Below are 23964 nucleotides of genomic sequence, written 5' to 3' on the forward strand. Positions count from 1 at the left end.
TGTCTGATCACCCTAAATAGTGCCATGTGTAATACTGGTGCTTTGTAAATATTAATTAATTCAGTAGCTTCCTGTATGTTGAATGTTATTCAGAGAAATGATGGCAACAAAAGAAATAATGTTGTTTTAAACAAAATCTAATGATGTAATCAATGATGCATTGAATTGATACCTCTTTTCTTGCCCAGGTTATAATGGGGATTCTCTTCCCACCCACCATCCTATTCCTAGAGTTTCGCACTTCTGATGATTTTTCCTATCAGACATCAAGAGAAAATGAAGATGGCAAAGAAAAAGAGGAGGAAAATGTGGTTGGTACTATACCTTATCAGAATGTTCTTAGCTTCTCCAGCAGACTTAATATCAATTTGCCTACAATTATGCCATTGGCCACTTCAGATTGAAATCTGCAGATTTCCCATGCCACCTGCCTGTGTAGAAACAAAAATCCCTGTGTGTTATAGTACTGGGAATATATGGGCCACATTATCAGCCAGTGTAAATTGATGTAGCTGTATTGAGGTCAGTGGAGGTATGCCAATTTACAACAGCTAAGAACCTCGCCTTGTATTTTTCAAAGTGCAACGGAACTGGATAATTAGCGAATAGAGTCCTATTGTTCAGAAGGAAGCTTTCTGTAGCTGACAGATGATTGAGCATCATGACTGAAAGAACCTCTCATAGGTGACATTGTATTAGTGACAAGCTGCCAGTTTCTGTCTTCCAGGATGCAAATGCTGATACAGGCTCCCGAAAAGGAGATGAAGAGAATGGAAACAAAAAGCAACGGAGCCTTCCTATTGGAAAAAAGATCTATGAATTCTATAATGCACCTATTGTAAAGTTCTGGTTTTACACGGTGAGTAAGTCATCTTGACTTTTAATTATTAACAATTTGTTACATTATAGTAATTTAAAACAAAATAATAGGAAAACATCTTGATATATAGTTTAAAGAACCGGTATAAACAAAATACACTTTGGCCTTGGCATCTGTTTCTCTTATGAATTTATACTGCTTCTAGCATCGTCGTAGGTGAGCACATAACAAAATTCACATCGCACATAACAAAATTCACATCGCACATGGTCTAACTCCCATTAAAACTTAAGGAGACATAGTTAAAATCTTTTAAATTGTTTTTCCATCTTCTGTTCTGCTTTATTGTATCTAATTTTTTTAAATACCAAAAAGTTCAAAGGTCTCCACTCATTCTGGACTTCCAGCTTGTGACACCTGTGGCCATTATTTCCCCATTTGACTTGTATTAAGGTTGTTGTAGGCACTCAGTATATTTTGAAAATCAGCCCCTAGCTTCAAGAAAAGGCCACGGGATGATTTGATTGCCATCTGTAAGTACCTACATAGGGAACAAATATTTAATAATGGTCTCTTCAATCTAGCAAACAAAGGTATAACATGATCCAATGACTGGAAGTTGAAGCTAGACAAATTTAGACTGGAAATAAGGTAATTTTTTAACAGTGAGTAATTAACCATTGGAACAATTTACCAAGGATTGTCGTGGACTCTCCATCACTGGCAATTTTTAAATCAAGATTGCATGCTTTTCTAAAAGATCTGTTCTAGGAATTATTTTGGGAAATTCTATGGCCTGTGCTATACAGGAGGTCAGTCTAGATCAGGGGTCGGCAACCTTTCAGAAGTGGTGTGCCGAATCTTCATTTATTCACTCTAATTTAAGGTTTCGCATGCCGGTAATACACGTTAAAATGCCCCCATGCGCCCCCCCGGCTCCCCCCTCGCCTAGGGTTACCATATTTCAACAATCAAAAGAGAGGATGGGGGGAGGGAGAGCCCCGCCCCCATCCACTCCCTCCCACTTCCCACACTCACTGCCCCCCTCAGAACCTCCAACCCTGCTCCTTGTCCCCTGATTGCTCCCTCCTGGGACCCCTGCCCCTAGCTGCCCCCCAGAACCCCACCCCCTACCTAAGCCTCCCTGTTCCTTGTCCCCTGACTGCCCCCTCCTGAGACTCCCCCCACCCTAACTGCCCCCCTAGGACCATACCCCCTACCTGTCCCCTGACTGCCCCAACCCTTATCCATACCCCCACCCGAGCGCGGTGACGGGGAAGCCGGGGGGCGTGCCTGCCACCGGTCTGGGTTCCCGGCTGCCAGCCCCGCTCAGCCTCCTGCCAGCCTGGGGTTCCATTCACTCAGCTGGCAGCGGGCTGAGTGGGGCCGGCGGCCGGGACCCTGGCTGGCAGCCGCGTGCCAGGCAAAATCGGCTCACGTGCCACCTTTGGCACGCGTGCCATAGGTTGCCGACCCCTGGTCTAGATGCTCACAATGGTCCCTTCTGGCCTTGGTATCTATGAAACTTGAAATCCAAAATTAGGGGACAATTATGAATATTTTCCTGAATATTAGGTATGTTTCTGCTGATTTACACTTATGTTCTGTACTTTATACATTTAAACTTGCTGCAAATGACTTTGTGTACAAATTTTGGAAGGATCTCAAGTAACTAAATGTTGTCTATGCAGCCATGGACAAAGCAGTTACTGTGTAACAGCCCTGCACACTAATGCCTAGAGTCCATGGACATAAAGGATTCTTTTTTCCAGATATCATACCTGGGTTACTTAATGCTGTTCAATTATATAATCTTGGTGCGGATGGACCGCTGGCCCTCACTCCAGGAATGGATTGTCATCTCCTATATTGTGACTCTGGCTTTAGAGAAAGTAAGAGAGGTAATGTGAATCACACCAATAACTGCTATTTTACATTATCATGGGGAAGAACTTGCCATTTATAAATAAATGGTCAATGGGGGCTGGAGAAGTAGTGTAGACAGGCAAGCCTTGCAGGAGGCAGGAGATTCCCTTCCCTGCACCTCCTCCAAATCCATACCAGTGCTGGGGGACTTCAACTACTACCCACTCCAGGGCTCTCAGAACCCTCCTGCCTGAGCAAAAGAGCAGTCAAAAATTCCATTAGGTCATTTTTGCAGTTTCCTGAATTCACTGCCCCTTTCTTACGTGTATTTCCCTGGGAGGGCATGAGGATATAATCCCTAAATAGCCTCCTGTTATGCACAATTAATGTATGTTGCATTGATCAGTTATGGTGTATGATGAAGAGGTTGGGAGGGAGGAACGTGTTTTATATGTAAATTCACAGTAGTATTTAATTCATTATCATCTCAGCTCTTACAGATTGGTAGCACAGCACAAAAACCCCACTGCCAAATCAATTCACCCCACTGTAGTTCCCTCCCAGTCTGTTTCCCCACCGACCCACCATGTTCCTAAAATAAACACCTCATATAATTTTGATTTGGACATAAACGTGGACAGAAAGTTAATGGGCCACAGCCGGTGAATTAAGTGACAATGATGAAATCCTACGGTTAAACGAAAGTTGGGTCAAAATAGAAAAATTAAATGGAGTCTGTAAGCAGTGATGTGCTCTGCTGCAGGGGCAAATCCTGCTCAACACGTAAGTAGTTCTCATGAAATCCATTACACCCAGTCAGTCCGCCCTCGGTCTCACCGCCATTATTTTAAAAATGCACTCCACAGTTTTTCTTCAGGATTTTTTCCCTTTGCTTTTAGATTCTGATGTCGGAGCCAGGCAAGCTGAGCCAGAAAATAAAAGTCTGGCTGCAGGAATACTGGAATATCACTGATATGGTGGCTATTTCAGTATTTATAATTGGAGCAATTCTTCGCCTACAGAACCAGCCTTACATGGGTTATGGAAGAGTAATCTACTGTGTGGATATCATTTTCTGGTACATTCGAGTACTGGATATCTTTGGTGTGAACAAGTATTTGGGACCCTATGTCATGATGATTGGAAAAATGGTTAGTACCTCTGTAGCTAGAGGCTTGCTTTAAGGATGCATCTTAAACTATGTAAGAAAGCAGATTTGGGAAAGTAAAATTATTTCTTCTTCTAGATACCAATCCCGCAACTGTTGCCCAACTGATTTGATCTGTGAATAAGGGCTGCAGAATGGGGCTCTTAATCTTGACTCATGAATTACATTCGCCCACAGAGATTTTGGATATACTAATAATAACCTTAATTCAAGAGAGAATTTTTCTCAAACTGTTTCAATACCCTGTATCTTAACACCCTGTTTTTCTGTCCTATTGAAGTCTCTTCAGAATAGTCTACTTAATCTCAGTATGAGTCTCAGTGAACCATTTTAGGGTATTTCCCTTCAGAAAAGTGGGATTTAAAATTTATAAGCTTAGAGTCTGATTCTCAGAGGCCCTTTTAGGATCTTCAACTCCCATTGACTTCAGTTAGAATTGTGGTTGCCCAGAGCTTGTGGTTCTTAATATCAAAGCCAAACTGGCTTTCCTCCATCAAAGCATAGTATTAAACCCACTTCCAGTTAATGGAACTAATATATTTGGAGCTTTGTGCTGCCAATATTGTAACAATAGGCTCCCATAAAATTATCCTCCTTAGCATACAATAAACCCAGTATACCAAGGATGCACGTACTCATAAGGAGGAGGGGAGCGGCTCTGGGGAGTCCACTTGATTTTCCATTTAATTGAATATAACTGTAACTAAGAAAGGAGGTGAAACTACAACACAGACTTCTGTTAAGGTGAACTGTGCTGGAACATATGCATTTTGGGTTTCAGGCTCCTAGATCACTTAGGTGACTATGAAAATTTTGCCCTCTGTTCCTAAAAAATATATTGAGTATATATTGATGATACGAGGGAGTATTCAACTTGAGAGAGATGAGGCCCTTCTTTTAGCACTTAGAGATGAAAATACCTTGGTGCATTCCAAAGTCAAAATGTTGCTCTTCAGAAGTGTTTGTATGTGCGCCTCTCGCGCAGAGGTGACTTAGTAGCAAACAGAGAAGGAAAGCACCACCAGCAGCAGAGAAGTCATCGTATTTCTTCCCGTCAAGTCAGTAGCAGAATTTTTACAAGAGCCACTGTCCAACATGTCGCTGCCTGTGTGTTCAGGGAAAGTATGGCTAGAAAGAGTTCAAATATATACTCTTGTCACTGGCCCAAGCACTTATATGAAGATGCTCACTCTGCTTTCTCTTTCCGAACATAAGTACGTTATTTATTTGCTGCTATTGTCATTGCTATCGTTATACGTTTTCATGGCACCATAAATGTACACCATACCATGCAAGGCATAGAAAAGTTCATAGGCCCAGAACCTCCACTGCAACTGAGGAGCACACAATCTTACTCAGGAGAGGTGCTGCAAAGGTGGCTTTAAGCCACCTTTGTGCAACCCAGATCCTGGGACCCTGAAGTCTGCTCTGATTTGAACTGACTGACTTCTGCCCAAGGGCCATTACAGCAGCAAGAGATTGCCAGGGCACAAGTATGCTTTCTAATCTAGCAGTTAACACTGTGGCCAATTATGCTGGTTTGAGAGGTCTCTTGGCTTGGCAGGGCAGGGTAAAGTGTCCCTAATGCAGGGGGAATCTGGTCTGTAAAGCCATATAGTCTGATAGTTCTTTTAGTCGAAAAACAAATTACCTGTTTAAATGGATCTTGGGTGCTGGTTTTTTTACACTTTATATGTTTTCAGCTCATGAGCGGTATTTGTACCAGCATAATAATATCTGGGAAACAACTAGTTTGGGGGATTTTCTTTTTATTCTCGTGAATCTTTCTTGGTGGTTTTCCTGCACACGCTCTCCTACACACGTTCTTTCATGTATGTAACCTCTGATTATGACAAAAATATTTGTATGGTCCCTCTGTCCAGATGATTGACATGCTGTACTTTGTGGTCATCATGCTTGTGGTTCTGATGAGTTTTGGAGTAGCCCGCCAAGCTATCCTGCACCCAGATGAGGAGCCCTCTTGGAGACTAGCCCGCAACATCTTCTATATGCCCTACTGGATGATCTATGGAGAGGTGTTTGCAGACCAGATAGACCGTAAGAGTAGAATTCATAGTAAGATTCTGTTTCCTGTTTCTGAGGCAGATGATCAGATCCAAATTAATGAAAATGACTGTTTTTAATTTGGAATTAGTATGTTTGTCTTTGGTTGCTTTTGTGGCAGATTCCAGACTTCCAAACATCACTTTCTCCTCCTCACCAGAGTACCAATGGGAATCCTCTACCTGTCAGCATATGTTCTATTTCAATTACTGTTGAGAGTGGTGCAGTCTGAAACACTCGCCAATCTTGGATGTTAAGAATATCACCTCTGAGATGCTCCCCTTCCTTAGATGGGTTAAGAAGAGATAATCCTTGAGTTACTGTTGAACCTGGTTCATCACCAGACTCTGATTCAGGAAAGCACTTAAGCACAAGCTTAACTTCTAAATTCATGCTTAAACCCTATTGACTTCAATGGGACTTAAACACGTGCTGTCCTGAAATGGGGCCTATAAGAATTAATTGTGGAGCCATAGGTCTGCACATGCTCTAGAACAAGGGTTCTCAACCTTTTCAGTACAGAGCCCCTTCCCTTAGCAATATGTGAAGGTCAGGGTGGTCACAACCCCCTGACTTCTGGTTATGACCCTGCAAGTTTAGAACATATGTTCCTAGAGTATTTTAGGTGATCAATAACTTTTGATACCATCCTTTTGCCAGACAGTCTGGGTATATCACAAATGTCCTGGCTCCCTTCATTTCTGGGGGCAGGGCAGTATCTATCAAAACGTGAGCCCTGCCAGCTGGAGGACGAGCTGTGATATCATCAGCTGGGAATGCAGATGCTTGTTGTTAATAAAGGAATGAAATGGAGGGGCAAGAAACAGGGCTAATAATAAAAATTGGTAATACTTTAAAATGTGAAAATCCTATTTGGACTGATTACAAAATGTAATATTACCAAAGTGGCCCTTTGCTCTGATTTTGTGGCTCAGCAACACACTGAAATTAAGAATGCTGCAATCTAGAGCAGTAATTCCAGTTAGTTTTGATCATGATGAAGTGTATTAAGTAGGAATGGGGAGTAAAATCAAGGAGAAAAGAGAGAAAACTATTCCCAAATATATCATAGCTCCATCCTCAACCTTTATAGGGCCATAGCCTTGCTTTGGCCACCTTGAACTCACTGGGAGCCCCTGGCACCTCTGAGGACAAAACATGGCCTTTAGTAAGATCAGCCACTCTTTGGAGGCATTAGCTAACCCTCAACATAACAGCAGAGTTAACTTAATTTGGAATAGAGTTTCTGCCTTAGCTCTAGATTCCTTTGATTATGTGTTTTAATCAGATCCTTACATTTTACAGTATTTTGTAATTGTTGACCTTCCATTTTCCCCCCTTATACTAAGGTTTATATGGTCTAATCCATAGGTGGGCAAACTACGGCCCGCGGGACCGTCCTGCCCAGCCCCCAAGCTCCTGGCCCGGGAGGCTAGCCCCCAGCCCCTCCCCTGCTGTTCCCCCACCCCGCAGCCTCAGCTTTGGGCGGCGGGGCTGTGAGCTCCTGGGGCAGCGCAGCTGCAGAGCCCAGCCTGACCCCGGTCTCTGTTCTGTGTGGTGGCAGTGGCAGCGGTGTGGCCCAGATCCAGCCGGGCAGCGCGGCTGTAGCGCTGCCAGCCACCGGTGCTCCAGGCAGCACGGGAAGGGGGCAGGGATCTGGGGGGGAGGGGTTGGATAGAGGGCAGGGGAGTTCGGGGGGTGGTCAGGGAGTGGGGCAGTCAGGGGCGGAACAGGGGGGTTCAATAGGGGCAGAGGTTCCAGGGGGGCAGTCAGGAAGGAGGGGGGGTTGGATGGGGCAGCAGGGGGTAGTCGGGCAGTGAGGGGACAGGGAGAAGGGGTGGTTGGATGGGGCAGGAGTCCCGTGGTGTGTGTGTCAGGAATGAGAGATGGGGTTGGATGGGGCGGTGGAGGTCCGGGGGTGGTCAGGGAACAGGGGGGGTTGGATGGGGCAGGAGTCCCGAGGGGGCAGATAGGAGGTAGGGGCCGGGCCACGACCCCTTCCCCTAACTGGCCCTCCATACAATTTACGAAACCCGATGTGGCCCTCAGGCCAAAAAGTTTGCCCACCCCTGGTCTAATCATTAGTGGTCAGAACTCCCTACCATATAGGAGGGAGGAAATGGCTATATGGGCTGTGCCATTAATCTGGTCCTGCAGTTACATTGTTGTAGTGATGTTTTGTTTAGATAGGACACCGAAACACTCTTTTCTTCTAGCTTTCCCTCATAAATTATCATCATATTACTGTAACTTACAATATGTAAAATTGTTCTTGGAAATAATTGGGTCAACCCAGTTATGTATTACATGCTGCCCCAGCTTCTAAGTGGTCTGGCTGTCTCAGATGGGTTGATTCTCATGTTGAGAGGAAATGACTAAGGCAGAGATTGAGGATATTGCTGCAGTCCATGTGGTTCACAGTATGTACACAAATTCCTATTCACCTTGAACACAGATGGTAAAAGCAACAGCAACGTCTCATGTAGACAGGTCTGTTTTTCTCAAAAGTCAGCCAAAACATACACTGGTCTCAGCACCTGTAGCCAAGCTCTCCCTGTCTCTGTATCTTGCTTTACATGCACTGTCCCAGCTCTGATCTCTGTTTCAATCGTACCCCAACTATACAACATAAAGTCCTATTGTGGGAAAATGTGATTAGCCAAGGACTCAGAAAATCCTACCTCAGCAAGGTGAAAGACCACTTGGGGTCTAACAAAAGGTAGGTTACACAGGGCTTATGTATAAAAGAGATTTTTCCAGTTATACTAGTATAGTTATATTGGTATAGTTAAACTGATGTAGTTATTCTTATAAAACTCTCTATGTGACCACTCTTATTTCAGAATAAGAGTGGTTTTATTCAGCTTAGCTTAAACTGCTTCCAAAGCAACACAATCAAAACTGGAAAAAGGCACTCTTACACTGAAATAAAAATGTCCACATGGGAAGTTATATCAGTTAAAAGTTCACAATTACCTTAAACAGGTATAACTTTCCTGTGTAGACAAGCCCATAGGCACCTACTTTCTAAAGACCATTCTGCTTTCAAGGACAATAGGTTTCAATCTAATCTTTATGACTGTAAGTAAGCTCCCCTTAACAATTTACCTGGATGTGACTACAGCAGGCAATCCAACCAATATGTCAGATACGGTGAGGTCCTTTTGCCACGCGTAAATGATTTATGGGTAGGGTGACCAGATGTCCCGATTTTATAGGGACAGTCCCAATATTTGGGGCTTTGTCTTTTATAGGCACCTATTACCCCTCCCCCTCTCCCCCCCATTCCCTATCCCGATTTTTCACACTTGCTCTCTGGTCACCCTATTTATGGGAAAGTAACATATCATGTTCCCCTTTCAGTAGTTCAGTAAAATGCATTGCTTTGTTACTTTCCTTTGTCACAACTGTACATCAAAGATAAAACCCTGGCACCACTGTAGTCAAAGGGAGTTTTGCCATTGACTTCAATGAAGCCAGGATTTTGCCCTAAGGATGAAATTCACTCCAATGTTACAATGTAAAGAGCCACATGAGCATGAAATCAGAAGCATTTAGTACTTAGCAGGATCAAATTCATAAGCAGAAGTAGGGTGATCCTGCTTAAGACTTTCTAAGGACAGGCACACCAGTACCCATAATGCTAATCAAATTAGATTTTAATTATATTAGATACTATAACAATATATTTATATCATAGCTATTGATCATTTTAATATAGAATGATAATAGAAAAGGAAGCAGCCAGCAAAGTCAATGCCAGGACTCTGCTTCCAGGAAACAGGAGGAAGTTTGTTTCCGTAATAGCTGAAAGATTAAGTTTGTGTGGTAACTTTGTGTTGTTTTGTTTGTGGTGACTATCAATTGTGTTTTACTGATAATATCTTGTATATTTAAATGATCATCTGCCAGCATCATTTTGTGATTTATTTTTACTGTCATGAATTTGCTGCCATATGGGGCATTTGGGGAAGACAAAGTGAAAAGGAAATTGCAGAATGTACTGTAACTCTAACAAAGCCTTTGTTTCTAAGCATATGTCTCTACTGTTCTGATATTTAAGTTGCTTATATTTTCTTGGCAGCAAAACAGCTACTGTATTGTCAGTCATTTGTTTTCTTTCCCCCCCCCCCTATTATTCTGTTGTTTTCTTTCCTTTTTTTGCTTTCAAATTGCTGTGTAGTCTATGCCATGGAAATCAATCGTAAGTCTATGTGGGGAGCTGATTATCTCATTTAGTTAAATGTGTTCATTAGTCTTTTTCTTCCCTGGATATTAGTATTTTAATTATAGTGTTCTGACAAAATTCAGATGTCAGATTTTTGTTTTTTACTGAATTGATTTCAAGTATCAAAGAAGCAGGGAATTTTTTTTAATTATAAAAAGAACTGATTGGGTACTACTTTATTGATTTGCAATTAAGTGCCAACATTTTTGTACATTCTATTGAGTTACCACCACAATGATCCTTTTTTAATTATATTATGTGAGTTGTTGCACACAGAGAATTTAATTTCCTTTGATTATCGTGTTTTTGAGATGTACTTGACTTTCCATGTCCAGTTTCCACATGATAACCAGAAATACAGGATTAGTGTATAACTTGGTACCATGTTTGGAAACCAAGTTTGAACTTTCTTTAAATATGGTTCTGGCTAAACCAGACGTAAATATGTGTTTTCAGGCGAGTATAGACAGGATCAAGCTGATTTCAAAATTATCTTCAAAAGAGGTTGAGAATGTTAGTTTTTGCAAACACTTTTAAAATAAATTGGTTCAGTTTATGCTGGCAAACCAGATCTTGCAAAAAATTACTGCTGGGCACAGTGTGTTTTAAAAGACTTCAGTGGGAGAGTACTTGCCGCTGTAAAGTGTTCCACCTAATGGTAAGTGTTTGTAGGATCCAGCCCGGGGTTTGAAACCAAATTAACTGGAACTATATTTAAAGTAAGAACAAATTTAAGGCTTGTCTAAATGGTGGGGGAATGCACTCTACAGGGGTGTGATTTCTAAAGCACACTAACTTATTGCACTTTAATGGGTTCTTGTAGACCCTGCTGGCATGCACTAGTGCACTTTAACGTAGTACTGTTTCGAGCACTTAAAAGTGCACTGGGGGGATCTTTAATGTACACTAGCAGGGTCTATACAGACCAATTAATACACAGCATGTTACTGTGCTTTAGAAATCACACCCCTGTATAGCACATTACCTACCATATATACAAGCCCTTACTTTTCAAACGTGATTCATAGGCCAATATCTTCAAAAGTAACTAGTGACTTTGGGTGCCTGACTGGAGACATCTTAAACGGCCCTGATTTTCAGAACTTAGTGCCCATCTACTGGCCCCTTTTAGGTGTCTTGCCACTTGTTTGCCTCTCATATTAGGTTTTTAGTCCCTGTATAGTTCTAAATCTCACTGATGAATACTTCTGATCCTGCACCATTGAACACAATAGGAGTTTTGCCATTGACAAAGAACTTACAGTCTAACTGTGAGTTTGGGGAGGGAGGAAGCTTAACTATCTAGGCTATGGCTACACTATAGAGCTTGCAGCACTGCAGCTGCACCACGGTAGCGCTGCTAGTGCAGATGCACTAAGCCGACAGAAGAGAGCTCTCCCCGTCGACTTCATTACTTCAGCCCCTGCGGCAGCAGTAGCTACGTTGGCTGGAGAAGCTCTCCTGCCGACATAGCACTGTCTGCACCAGTGCTTAGGTCGGTGTCACTTACGTCGCTCGGGAAGATGATTTATTCACACCCCTGAGTGGCGTAATTTATACCGACTTAAGTTGTATGTAGTGTGTACATAGCCCTAGTTTCCGCGCCCTGCAGCAACTTCAGATTTCCCCATATGGGCTTCATTCTCCACTTTTAAGTGGTTCTTTTTCTATTCTGGTATTAAAAGGTTTATATGTGCTTAGGCTACATCTACACTACGGGGGGGGTCGATTTAAGATACGCAAATTCAGCTACGCGAATAGCGTAGCTGAATTCGACGTATCGCAGCCGACTTACCCCGCTGTGAGGACGGCGGCAAAATCGACCTCCGTGGCTTCCCGTCGACGGCTCTTACTCCCACCTTCGCTGGTGGAGTAAGAGCGTCGATTCGGGGATCGATTGTCGCGTCCTGACGGGACGCGATAAATCGATCCCCGAGAGGTCGATTTCTACCCGCCGATTCAGGCGGGTAGTGTAGACCAGGCCTTAGAGTTATGAGATCTCTACCTAGATCCAGTTTTGCTATTGGGGAAAAAAATCTAAATGTCCTAAGGGCTAAATTCTAATCTCAGTTACATCACCACAAATTTGGAATAACTATTCACTCTGAGGGGAGGTTATTTTGCATTTACATGGTGTAACTGGCAGCTGAATTTGGCCCCAAAACTCCATTTGGTTCTACTGGAAATAAATTCTTAACATGGATATTTGTCCTAGCAAATTTTATGCAGCTCTAATCTTTACATAAATATGATCAGTGTTTTCAATGTCAGGCAAGCACTGAAAAGTAAACCTTCAATTGTCTCTTCAGCTCCTTGTGGGGATAATCTTTATGATGAGGATGGTAAACGTCTCCCTCCATGCATACCTGGGGCCTGGCTCACTCCTGCTATCATGGCTTGTTACCTTCTGGTAGCAAACATTCTACTGGTAAATCTGCTGATTGCGGTCTTCAAGTAAGTGCTTAACTGTATGATTGTTAACTTATCTTTCTTATTTTCTTAATACTAAGATGAAATGCCTGTAAGAGCCTATCAGCAGGACCAAATTATACTGTGGATTTGCAAATAGATAGCAATTTGTGAATTTGCACTACACCCAAAGCCCAATTGTTCTGTTAATGGGATTGACAAATATTTGAATTTTAATTGAAAATCAGTTAACGTCAGGAATGTTGTGATAATTGGGCCTACAAATTCACCTAATTGTGAGCTCAACTGTAAAAGGTGAGTGAAAGTTCATAAAATGTCACAATAGCCTACAACAAATGGTAATAGGAAAAGGTATAAAAAAAGAGAGGCAGACTGAATTAGTCCAAACAAAAAGATCTTGCTATAACTCAAGGACTGTGTTAAGATTGTGCCTGGTAAACAAGAATAGTGCAGAACGGGAAATCAATTAATCAAAATTGGTGTGCCAGAAATTAGTCCTAATTGGTGGACAAAATAATGAGGGAATGGGCTATTCCACCACTTGCTCCCTTTTGGGGCTTGGATTTTTTTTTTTTTTTTTTTAAAGGTGGGGGAAGAGAAGCTGGGGGGGGCGGGATTTGGCTACTGGAGCGAGCTTCGCCATCATGGCTGTCATCCCTACTATCTCCTGGGACCCCACGCCTTTGTCTTGCTGATCCTGAGAGATGTCCTAATCAGACTGGGCCCCAGAGACCCACATGACATTGCTACTTCTGCCGGCTCTGGATAAATCTTAGCCACCACCGTGGATAAGAGACTTTCTATCCTTCCACCCCCCACACCACCACTTTTCCTACCCTATCTTATTTCTTCTCTTTCCTGTCTCTCTCCTTTTTCCTTTTGTCTGATAAGAACCTGGCTTAGTGAGCTACTACTGTATATTTTGCAACATTGCTGCGAGCCTGTGACCAGAAAGAGGCAGCTAAAAGCAATGTCCTAAACAGCCCAATGCTGGTACAAGTAGGGTGACCAGATGTCCCGATTTTATAGGGACAGTCCCGATTTTGGGGGCTTTTTCTTATATAGGCTCCTATTATCCCCCACCCCCTATCCCGATTTTTTACACTTGCTATCTGGTCACCCTAGGTACAAGTGTGCCAGTGGCTGATAGATTGTGTGCTGGGTCTGTGTTTTTCCAGCAGAGGGGTTGCACATGAGCATCAATATCAGAGACCGAAACTGCATTTTCTCTCTTTGCTGTTCTTTTCTATTCCCTCTAGTGTTTCTCTTGTTTTGTCTTCTTAAGAAACTGGATCAAACTTAAACAGCTCCAGCCCATCTCAACTAACGCCTTCTCTTTTCCTCAAAAAGGACAGTTATAACCATTTTAATTATTACCATTTTAATACCATCTAAAAGACTGTCAAACAAGGGAGTATTACATTCTAAAACCTCTCTCCAGCTAGGGTGACCAGACAGCAAATGTGAAAAATCGGGACGGGGGTGGGGGGTAATAGGAGCCTATATAAGAAAAAGACCCAAAAATCAGGACTGTCCCTATAAAATTGGGACATCTGGTCACCCTATCTCCACTTAAAGGGAAAGGGAGCAAGGAATGTTATTAAAATGAAAGCCTTATTTAATACTTTACATTTCAAATTCTTGAACTGTTTTTCCTTTTTCTGTATCTTTTAATAAAAGGTTAAAAGGATTTTTAATGATGCGATGGCAGTGGTACCAAGCTGACTGAGGTCTCTGTATACCAAACCCTGAGCCTTGCTGTTTACTGACAGTGACAGTGTCTTGTTAATATGTTTAACTTTTGGGGCCTCTGTACACCATCTAAATTAATACAATGGGAAAGGCAGAAGAGGGTTTGTTACAAATTCACCAGGACTTGCAAAGATGGGTATTAGAGAGTTTAGCTAGCTCAGATTGGCATTTAATTAGCAGTGATATCCTTCAGTGTCTCTCCTGATGAGAGCAATTTTTGTTTCTCTGTGCTGTGTGTATGTTCTCTGGGCAGGGCCGGATTAACTTTTTGTGGGCCCGGCGCCAAACATATTTGTGGGCCCCCATTGGGGAAATAGGGCATGTGATGGGGGGCAGTCTGCAGACCGAGGGGCTGGTTGGGGGCAATGAGACGCAGCACAGCAGGAGTGGCCCCACTCAGCCCAGCACAAGGGCACTATTTACAAACCCCAAACTGCTAGACGCACACTGGCCCGTCCAGCCCTGCGCTGCCAGCATGCCCCTTCCACATTGCCCCCTGCCCAGTGCCCTGCGCTTATGCCAGTGCCCCCTCACCCAGAGACTTCCCCCACAGATCCCTATGCCCAGCACCCCCTGCCTAGAGACCCCTCCCGCTGACATCCCACCACAACTACACAGCACCCTGCACACCATACCCCCTACCCAGCTCCCCCACCCACAGATCCCCTACTGTCCAGCACCCCCTTCACAGTCCCACCATCACAGCTGTACAGTGCCCCATATTCCTGAGGGAATTCTGCATCAAATTCTGTGCATAATATTTTAAAATTCTGATTTTTTTTTTATAATAAATAAATGTGGAAGCTCCACCGTGGCAGTGGGGAGCACAGGCCACTGGCTGCATGGAGGTGGGAGATCACCCTGCAGCCTTCCCCCCGGGACAGGAACTTGGCAGTGAGACTGAACCTGACCCTGACACAGCACAAGGACCAGGCCTGCCACAGAAACACCCTGGGGCCCTGCCCCTTTTGTGCCAGGCACACCAGATATGGGCAGGGAGGCTCAGCCCAGCAGCAGGATCCAAGTGCAGAGGGACTTAGTGTGGGGGTATCCAGATGGGGGTAAGAGGGTTCTGTGGGGGGAAGTCTGGGTGCAGGCAGCTCAGTGGGGGATCTGGATGCACAGGGAGGTGCCAGGTGCAGGGGCAATGGAAATCTGCAGGGGGGACCAAGTGAAAGTGGTTGGAGCTCAGCGCGGGGGCGGGAGGGGAGAGTCTGAGTGCAGGGGAGGTGAGGTTGTTGTAATTAAAGTACTGCACAGGATCTTTTCAGGGGGAATAAGGCAAACACCACATTCATTGGTAATACATGCATCAATCAACACTGTATCATATGCATATGATCTATATTACACTCATGCACTCACATACTCCATCTTGTTGTTGTTACCAACTAGTTGCTCCCCTTAACTTCACTGTCCAGGTGAGTTAGATAGGGGAGGGGTGGAGCCGGGCTTCTGCCAATCTGGATCAATGTTCCGATGTTGACAAAACCCAGGGTCCTCTGCAAGACACCTCACATTTATAGCAGCTTCCCTCTCATGCAAATCTATACCAGATTCAAAATTTGTGTCCGTTGGTCCTTTGTGCTACTTCCTTCTGGGTGTTGTCCCAATACTGTTCAAAGAGGTTGTTTCCAAAAGAAGGTGCTTGATTCTAAACCCCACCCCCCCCAGGCCGTCAATATGTCTGCTCTTCTTTAGTGAGACCAGTTGACAAGTTTGATTGTCCTTGGGTCTGGCTTCCATCCCCTCTCCAACTAGCTGTCTGGAGGTGCTGCCTTCCACGCCTTGCTCATTCACGCAACATGCCAATTGATTAAGGGAGTGTGGGGAGGGTGAACCTTATTCTACTCCTAGCAAAAAGACATTTTTCTTCTACTTTAACTATCCTTAGGGGCTATAACATTATACCAAGGCTTAACACAAATTTTTCTATAACTTTTTCTACATAGGGATCTGATACAAAGTTCCTATATCAAAGGACTTGATACAAAGTTGTATGAAAATAGCTTAATACAGGGTTATATGAAGAGGCATAATACAAAGTCATATGACAGTTAGAGGTTATATTGGATAGGCTTAATACAAGGTTATATAGAGAGGCATAAAGTTATGTGAAGTGTGACGGGTTGGATCACAGAAACCCCCTTGGGAGCTGCCACCCAATGTGCAAAGACTACCCCTGCTTCTGTTTTCCCTGCCAGCTCAGGACTCCAGCACCCTCTCTTGCCAGGCCAGACACTCCCGTCTGCTCCAACACAGACCCAGGGTCTGAATCACTTGTCCCAGAGCTGCAAGTTTACCTGAAAACAGCTCACAGAAGTGTGCTTGTCTCTAGCACTCAGATGCTCAACTCCCAATGGGGTCTAAACCCAAATAAATCCGTTTTACCCTGTATAAAGCTTATACAGAGTAAACTCATAAATTGTTCGCCCTCTATAACACTGATAGAGAGATATGCACAGCTGTTTGCTCCCCCAGGTATTAATACATACTCTGAGTTAATTACTAAGTAGAAAGTGATTTTATTAAATACAGAAAGTAGGATTTAAGTGATTCCAAGTAGTAACAGACAGAACAAAGTAAGTCACCAAGTAAAATAAAATAAAATGCGCAAATCTATGTCTAATCAAACTAAATACAGATAATCTCACCCTCAGAGATGCTTCAGTAAGTTTTTCTCAGACTGGACACCTTCCAGGCCTGGGCACAATTCTTTCCCCTGGTACAGCTCTTGTTCCAGCTCAGGTGATAGCTAGGGGATTCTTCATGATGGCTCCTCCTCCCCTTTGTTCTGTTCCACCCCTTTATATATCTTTTGCATAAGGTGGGAACCCTTTGTCCCTCTGGGTTTCCACCCCCCCCCCCCACTGGAAAAGCACCAGGTTAAAGATGGATTCCAGTTCAGGTGTCATGATCACATGTCACTGCAAGACTTCATTGCCCACTTGCCAGCACACACATATGCAGGAAGACTCACAGGTAAACACAGCCATCTGCGGATAATGGTCCTTGTTAATGGGAGTCATCAAGATTCCAAACCATCATTAATGGCCCACACTTTACATAATTACAGTAGGCCCTCAGAGTTGTATTTTATATTTCTAGTTTTCGATACAAGAGTGGTACATTTATACAAATCGGATGATCACACTCAGTAGATTATAAGCTTTGTAATGATACCTTACAAGAGACATTTTGCATGAAGCATATCCCAGTTACGTTATATTCACTTATTACCATATTTTTCTAAAACTAACCCAGTTACATTATATTCACTTATTATCAGGTTTTTATAAAACCATATAGACTGCACAACGTCACACAGAGATTTATCTACAGGGTTCATTTGGGTGGGGTCCAGGTGTAGGTGGTTGGGGCTCAGTGGGCAGGGTGTCGGGGGGGGCTCATCGGGGTGGTACAGATGCAGGGGAGGTGGGGCTTATCAGGGTGAGGGTTTGATGGGCCTGTTTAATAGGGGAGCCCCAGCTGCTGCCAAGGGGATCCGCATGTTGGGACCCCGTTTCCCCTATCCCAGGGATCGGTAACCTTTGGCACATGGCCCACCAGGGTAAGCCCCCTGGCGTCCATAGGTTCGGCCGATTGCGGCAACCACTGGCCGCGGTTCGCCGCTCCAGGCCAATGGGGGCTGCGAGAAACCGCGGCCAGCACATCCCTCGTCCTGCAGCCCCCCATTTGCCTGGAGCCGCGATTGGCCGAACCTGCAGACGCGGCAGGTAAACAAACTGGCCCGGCCCACCAGGGGGCTTATCCTGGCGGGCCGCGTGCCGAAGGTTGCCGATCCCTGCCCTATCCCCTTCTCTTCCCCATCCCATGCCCCTTCCTTCCCCACTGCCTCTGTCCCCCTGCCTTGCCTGCCCCTGCCCACCATGGGCACTCACTGTTGTACAAGATGAAGGATGGCTCCCAGACACAGAAGGGAGCTCAACCAGCACTAGGACCCAGAAGGTGGTGTCCAGCTGCAAAGTCCGGGGAGCTGAGCAGCACCTTCTTTTTTCAGCCTGGCTGTGCAGCTCTGCAGTCAGAGTAGGTCTGCTCGTTCCACCCCCCCCTCCCCAAAACTCCACCCTCACCTCTTCTCTGCCTCCTCTCCCCAGGGGAGCATGCTGCGGCTGTGCTCATCCCCCACCCTCCTGCCAGCAAACAGCTGATCAGCAAACAGCTGATCGGTGGCAGGGAGGGGGAGGGCGGGAAGGGAGCAAGCTGTGAGAAGAGTCAGGGGAGGGGGAGCTTGGCTGCCCTACTGCAGCAGGAGCCTCAGTGCCAGGAGCACCAAGCTTCTGCCCCCCGCAGGAGAGAGCGGGGGGTGGAGAAGAGTGGGGCTGGTCGGGGCCCCCCTGGAGTGTGGGCCCAGCTCCATGGAGCCAGTGGCTCCATGGTAAATCCGCTACTGTCTCTGGGCCAAGTACTCCAGCGACTTCATAGCAGAAGAGTGCTGTGAATAAAGCATAACCAGTGAGGTTCCACTTTGTGCGGAGGTGCTGAGTATGGAGAGGTTCCACTGGGGCCCTCCATGCATTAAAAACATGGTTCAATGGACTTTGCGGCAGACTTGCAGAGCAAGGATCAGAAGATCGGGAGCATGGTATACATCCACTATTCCCAGATACACGGGTCTGATCCCCTGCACTGGGGCTCTGTAGCTCCATGCTTTGTCTCTGAGTTAAGGAGGAGAGTTTGGGTCAGAACATTGCATAATGTCCTTGTGCATCACCCATTTAATTGGGCTTGTGCAGGAACCAGACTTTGGCTCTCTGAAGCCAGGGGGATACGTCATGTCATACAATACAATGAATACAGCTTAATACAAAGCAAGAGGTGGAACTCGTTTCCAAAATGTGGGAAGCTCTAAATATTGGAATACATTTGGCTACTCCCTCCTCTGCCAAATATTGGGATGGCCGAAGCCCCAAGAGTTCAGTCTGAGTCTAGCTACTCCTCTATCTACCAGACTAGAGTGAAGAACATTAACTGAGCCACAGAGAAAGCACAAAATATGAAAATAAAATCTTCTCTGGGGATTTGGGGACTTATGGTCTCACCTCCTCTGCTAACTTCTACGTAGACCTAAAGGACCTTCACTCTCTGGTGAGCTTATAGTGTTTTGAAGCAACTGAAGTGACTGCTAGGAATCACAGTGCCATGATGCCTAATACTGAGTGACACGTTCCTAGCAGCCACTTCAGCCTCTACCAACTATGTTTAAACAAAGTAAATTGCACTGAGGTTGCAGTGGTTATTGTCATTCAGATGTAAAACAGAGGTTATTCAGATGTAAGACAGCTCCATCCCAGGTACATCAATTGCTATACTGACTTTGCAAAATATACTAGTAGTCCAGAAGGATGGAATTCAGGGATCACTAGAAGAGAAAGGTGAGACCTGATATGAGTAGAATGTCTCCCAGAAAAGGGCTCTTCCCCTCCCCCCCATTGAAACCAGATAAAAGATGCTTACAAACTGCCTAAGCCTTGTGTAGTTTTATGGCTAGCCTGAGAGGCAGGGTCGTCCCTATCCATACACAAAGTACGCAGCTGTGTAGGGCACCAGGAAATGTGGGGCACCAAATTTCCTGATGCCCTGAGCAGCTGTGTGCTGCCCCAGCCCCGCCTCTTCCCACCCCTGCTCCGCCCCCACTCCACCCCTTCTTCAAAGCCCCGCCCTTGCTCCACCCCAGCCCCGCCTCTTCCTGCACCTGCTCTGCCCCAGCCTCGCCCCCACTCTACCCCTTCCCCAAAGCACCTGCCCTGCTCCGCCCCTGCCCCGCCCCTGCTCTGCCCCAGCCCCGCCCCCACTTCCCTGAGGACTGCAGCAGGGCCAGGCCTGCACTCACCGGTGGCGGGAAGTGCCGCGACCCGGCCCCAGCCACGCCGCTGGTGAGTGCTGGGGGGCGGTTCCCCCCTGCCCCCAAGCCAGCCCCGTCCCCCGGAGGCCTGGGCAAGCTCCCTCCCTCCCCCCCCCCACGGAGGCCTGGGGTCCCACACACATCCAGTATGGCCCCAGAATAGCTAGGGATGGCCCTGCTGAGAGGTGTCCGGAGTGCAAAACCGATAATCACAATGATCAAACTGATCATTTATATTCCTGTCATTGATAGTCACAAAGCAAAACCAAGGAATTCTAGTCAACCTTGATTACAGCCACACCTGGAGAGATCAGCAGCAAAGAGGCTGTAAGGAAGGAGGGGAATGCCTGGGGATTAGAGGCTGCTGGGAGGGAGCAGGCTCTAGCAGTGAGCCCTGGGAGTAAGGACTGAGACTCCAGCCAGGTAGTGTCTGGGAGTGGGCTGCCAAAGCAGGGAGGAGAAAGAGAAGCCTTTGTTTTGTGTAGACTGGATGGACTTGAAAACTTTTATTTTGAATGTTTGTTAATTTAATAGAACACAACCTAAGAAGGGATGAGAATGGGCAAAAGTGTTTTATTAGTTCCTTGAACAGTCCAAGAAGGGAAACTGAGGCAGGCTGCTTGTAGTGTGACCCTTGGCCATGGGCGGGGGGGCACATGGGAGTGGGATGGGAGGGAACACTAGAAATGACTGCTACTACTAAGTCACACTCAAAAGCACCACCTAGTGGAGATACAAATGAAGTGGTGTTCCCCATGTATCTACAGCTTTGCAGTGCGTGCAGGCATCAGTAGATAGCATTTTCCTGGGCATGAAACCTAGTTTACATGTCATGCCCAGGAATGTATACTTCACAAAGTCTATGTAGTTAGGAGGTTTGGTAGCTTAAAAAGTCATGAATTTTAAAGAACTAAAATGCCAGTCACATAGCTGGAAAAAAAACCCTTACATACAATGTCAGTTACTATTGACTGAAAAGACCAGAGAATCAGCAGTTTAGGAAGTAGGTCATGCTACTAACGCCTGTCAGCAGCATAATGGCAGATGATAATATTCAGCCAGAGAACTCTTGCAATGGAGAAGACAGTAGAATAAAGCCAAATTTGCCAGTATCAATGGTAATATATGCACCTATTCCTAGCCATAAGAAACTACGACATTCATGTTTTATTGTAGTCATGTTTTAATTACTTTCACAAAATAGTACGTAAGAATTTTAAAACACAGCAAGTCAGAAAAGAAATGGTTAGATTTTTTTTTTTAAACGAAGTGCTTATATAACCTTTGATGGTTTAGGAAAAATAGAGTATTTGGGGACACTAAAATAGCTTGAAAAGTTTCACATCACATTCAGAACTGCATGACTTGCTTTCAGTTGATATAAGAGAGTCTATTGTTAGTCTCTGGGTCTAGCACTGTCCCTTTTCTACCCCTCCAAATCCACTGAACTCCTAAATAAATTCTTTTAACAACACACCTGGCTTTGATGGCAAAAATGAAAATCTTTGGCTTCTAAGAACAGCTCTTTGCAAGTATCTGTGTTGTGTTCTGAAGTGGAGAAGTTTGTATGAATTGAAGTTTGAACTGAGGACATTTTGTGATTGCTTTAGAAAAAAGTCTGCTATTTAGGTCAAGCTGATCAGGATATGCCATGTGAAGCTTCTGAGTTTTATTATACAAAATACCTTTCATGCATTTAATACTCTGTGTAACATCAAACACTGGGATGTGTTATTAGCAACACTTTGTTTATAACCATGCTCCAAAATAGGAGTTCTGTGATGTATATATTTTTGCAGAGCTTATTTTTCTCCATGACTGCTGATAGGTTTTATATATTGGAGCAAATATTCTAAAATGGCGGACCTCCCAATGGAAGTGCAGGAATGTGTCTTTTTTTTTGTTAAGAGCTCTGGCTGTCAGCCCCAGGTAGCTGGGGCTTGTGTGGAAGGACCATGCACACATGGGAGCAGGATAAAGGGGACAGCTCTTCTCCCCGTCCCCCTCCCCCGTCCCTCCAGGCAGCCTAGGCTCAGGCTCTCCTTCCCTTCCTCCCTGCCCCAGGAGGTGGTGGGTCTCCAACCATCAGCTGCAGCACAGAAGTACAGAACAGAAGTAAGAGTGGCAATGGGGCACTAAGTCTGCTGTAAAAAGTGATATTGATGAATATCAACTTTCACATTGCCACCCTTACTTCTGAGCTGCTGCTGGCATGGCACTGCATTCAGAGCTGAGCGTCCATCCAGCAGCTGCTGCTTTCTGCTCTGCCTTCAGAGCTGAGTGGTGGAATATGCATTTGTGCGGGGGGAGGGGGGCACATAAATGACTACAGACACAAAGAAGAGGGGCCCGATCAAATAAGTTTTTGCGAACCACTGTTCTAAAAGGATAGCCTTCTGGGGAGGAGTGTGCTGCTGTTCTACCACAGTCAAAAGGATAGCTAAATTATCAGTTCAACTTAATCAGCAGTCTTAACAGTCTCTTCCAACTAGAGCCTCCAGGCTTTATAATAACTGCTGAAACTACACAACTCAGCAATTTATGTTAAATTATTGTATCTGAACTCAGACTGCTATTTAATATCCTTTGTATTTTTAATTGTATGCTTATTTATGGCAAAGGATCATCAGAACCTAATGGAAAACAATACACCTAACAATAACCTCTCTTGCAGCAATACCTTCTTTGAAGTGAAGTCCATATCCAACCAAGTTTGGAAATTCCAGCGATATCAGCTGATCATGACATTCCACGACAGACCTGTCCTACCTCCACCTATGATCATCTTCAGCCACCTCTACATAATCATCATCCGCCTTTGCTGTCGCTGTAGGAAGAAACAAGAAGGAGACCAGGATGAGCGTGACCGGGGACTGAGTATGTGAAGGATTCTGTGTTTTAAATAGAGCTCTTTATACCATTTCAAACACAAAGCAGCCATTTATCCAGTGCTAATTGCCATTCGTTTTCTTCACCTTGGCCATTGGCAGTATTAGTAAAAATCAGTATGTGACAACACTTGCATCAAACTAATAAATTCATAGAGGTCTCCAGGGTCCTGAGCCCACAGAATATGATGCTGCACTGCTGCTGCCGATCTTCCTTAGCATTTTTTTTAAAGTGGCTGACTCTATAGTTTTGGTATCTGTTTAGTCCAGATTAACCAAATTATAATGAAGGCCACCCAGTGGGAGGGAAAGAATAGGTAATGGAGATCATTCACTAAGAAATTGAGGGGATACAGGGATTATGGTTTCTAATCACATCTGTCACATTGACTTCTCTCTTGCCTTTACTAGTTCATGTATGACAATATCGTGTTTTAGTTTCCCCACATGTAATAATACCTACCTATCTCACAAGAGCACTGTGAGGATTAATTATTATCTGTAAAATGCTTTGAAGATGGAAGTGCCCTGAAATTGTTACTTTTAACATAATAATAATAATAAAGAAGAAAAAACGGATTTAATCAAACAGATGTTATCATTCATGTAGTATTTTTACCGATCCTGGTTTCTGTTTTTCATGGGAAACATATTTTTTAGGTAATTCTATTTTTGTTTCCTATGCCCCTGATAAAAAAGAGTTACATACATGACACCCCTGAAAATAATATGAAGCATTCCTAAGCGGGGGTTCTCTCATTTATTTTTCCTTTTTTTTTTTTTTTTTTTTTTTAATAATTGCAATTTTTTGAAAAGTCCTTACCCAAAGTCTGTCAGTGGAACAGACTGACCCATTGGATTTAATCTACTGAATGTGATGAC

General features: G+C 44.5%; 1 protein-coding gene across 1 annotated transcript in view; it reads left to right on the forward strand.

Annotated features, from left to right (window-relative positions):
- The window catches only part of TRPM1 (transient receptor potential cation channel subfamily M member 1), an 89482-nt gene that overhangs the window by 59761 nt on the left and 5757 nt on the right, over nt 1-23964 (forward strand). Inside the window, exons 18-24 of the mRNA XM_065412369.1 lie at nt 189-311; nt 728-859; nt 2593-2721; nt 3586-3837; nt 5738-5930; nt 12456-12600; nt 22869-23071. Coding sequence (XP_065268441.1) covers nt 189-311; nt 728-859; nt 2593-2721; nt 3586-3837; nt 5738-5930; nt 12456-12600; nt 22869-23071 — 1177 coding nt within the window. The remainder of the gene's footprint in view (nt 1-188; nt 312-727; nt 860-2592; nt 2722-3585; nt 3838-5737; nt 5931-12455; nt 12601-22868; nt 23072-23964) is intronic.

This window comes from Emys orbicularis, chromosome 10 (genome assembly GCF_028017835.1).
Source record: "Emys orbicularis isolate rEmyOrb1 chromosome 10, rEmyOrb1.hap1, whole genome shotgun sequence".
Taxonomy (NCBI): Eukaryota; Metazoa; Chordata; order Testudines; family Emydidae; genus Emys; species Emys orbicularis.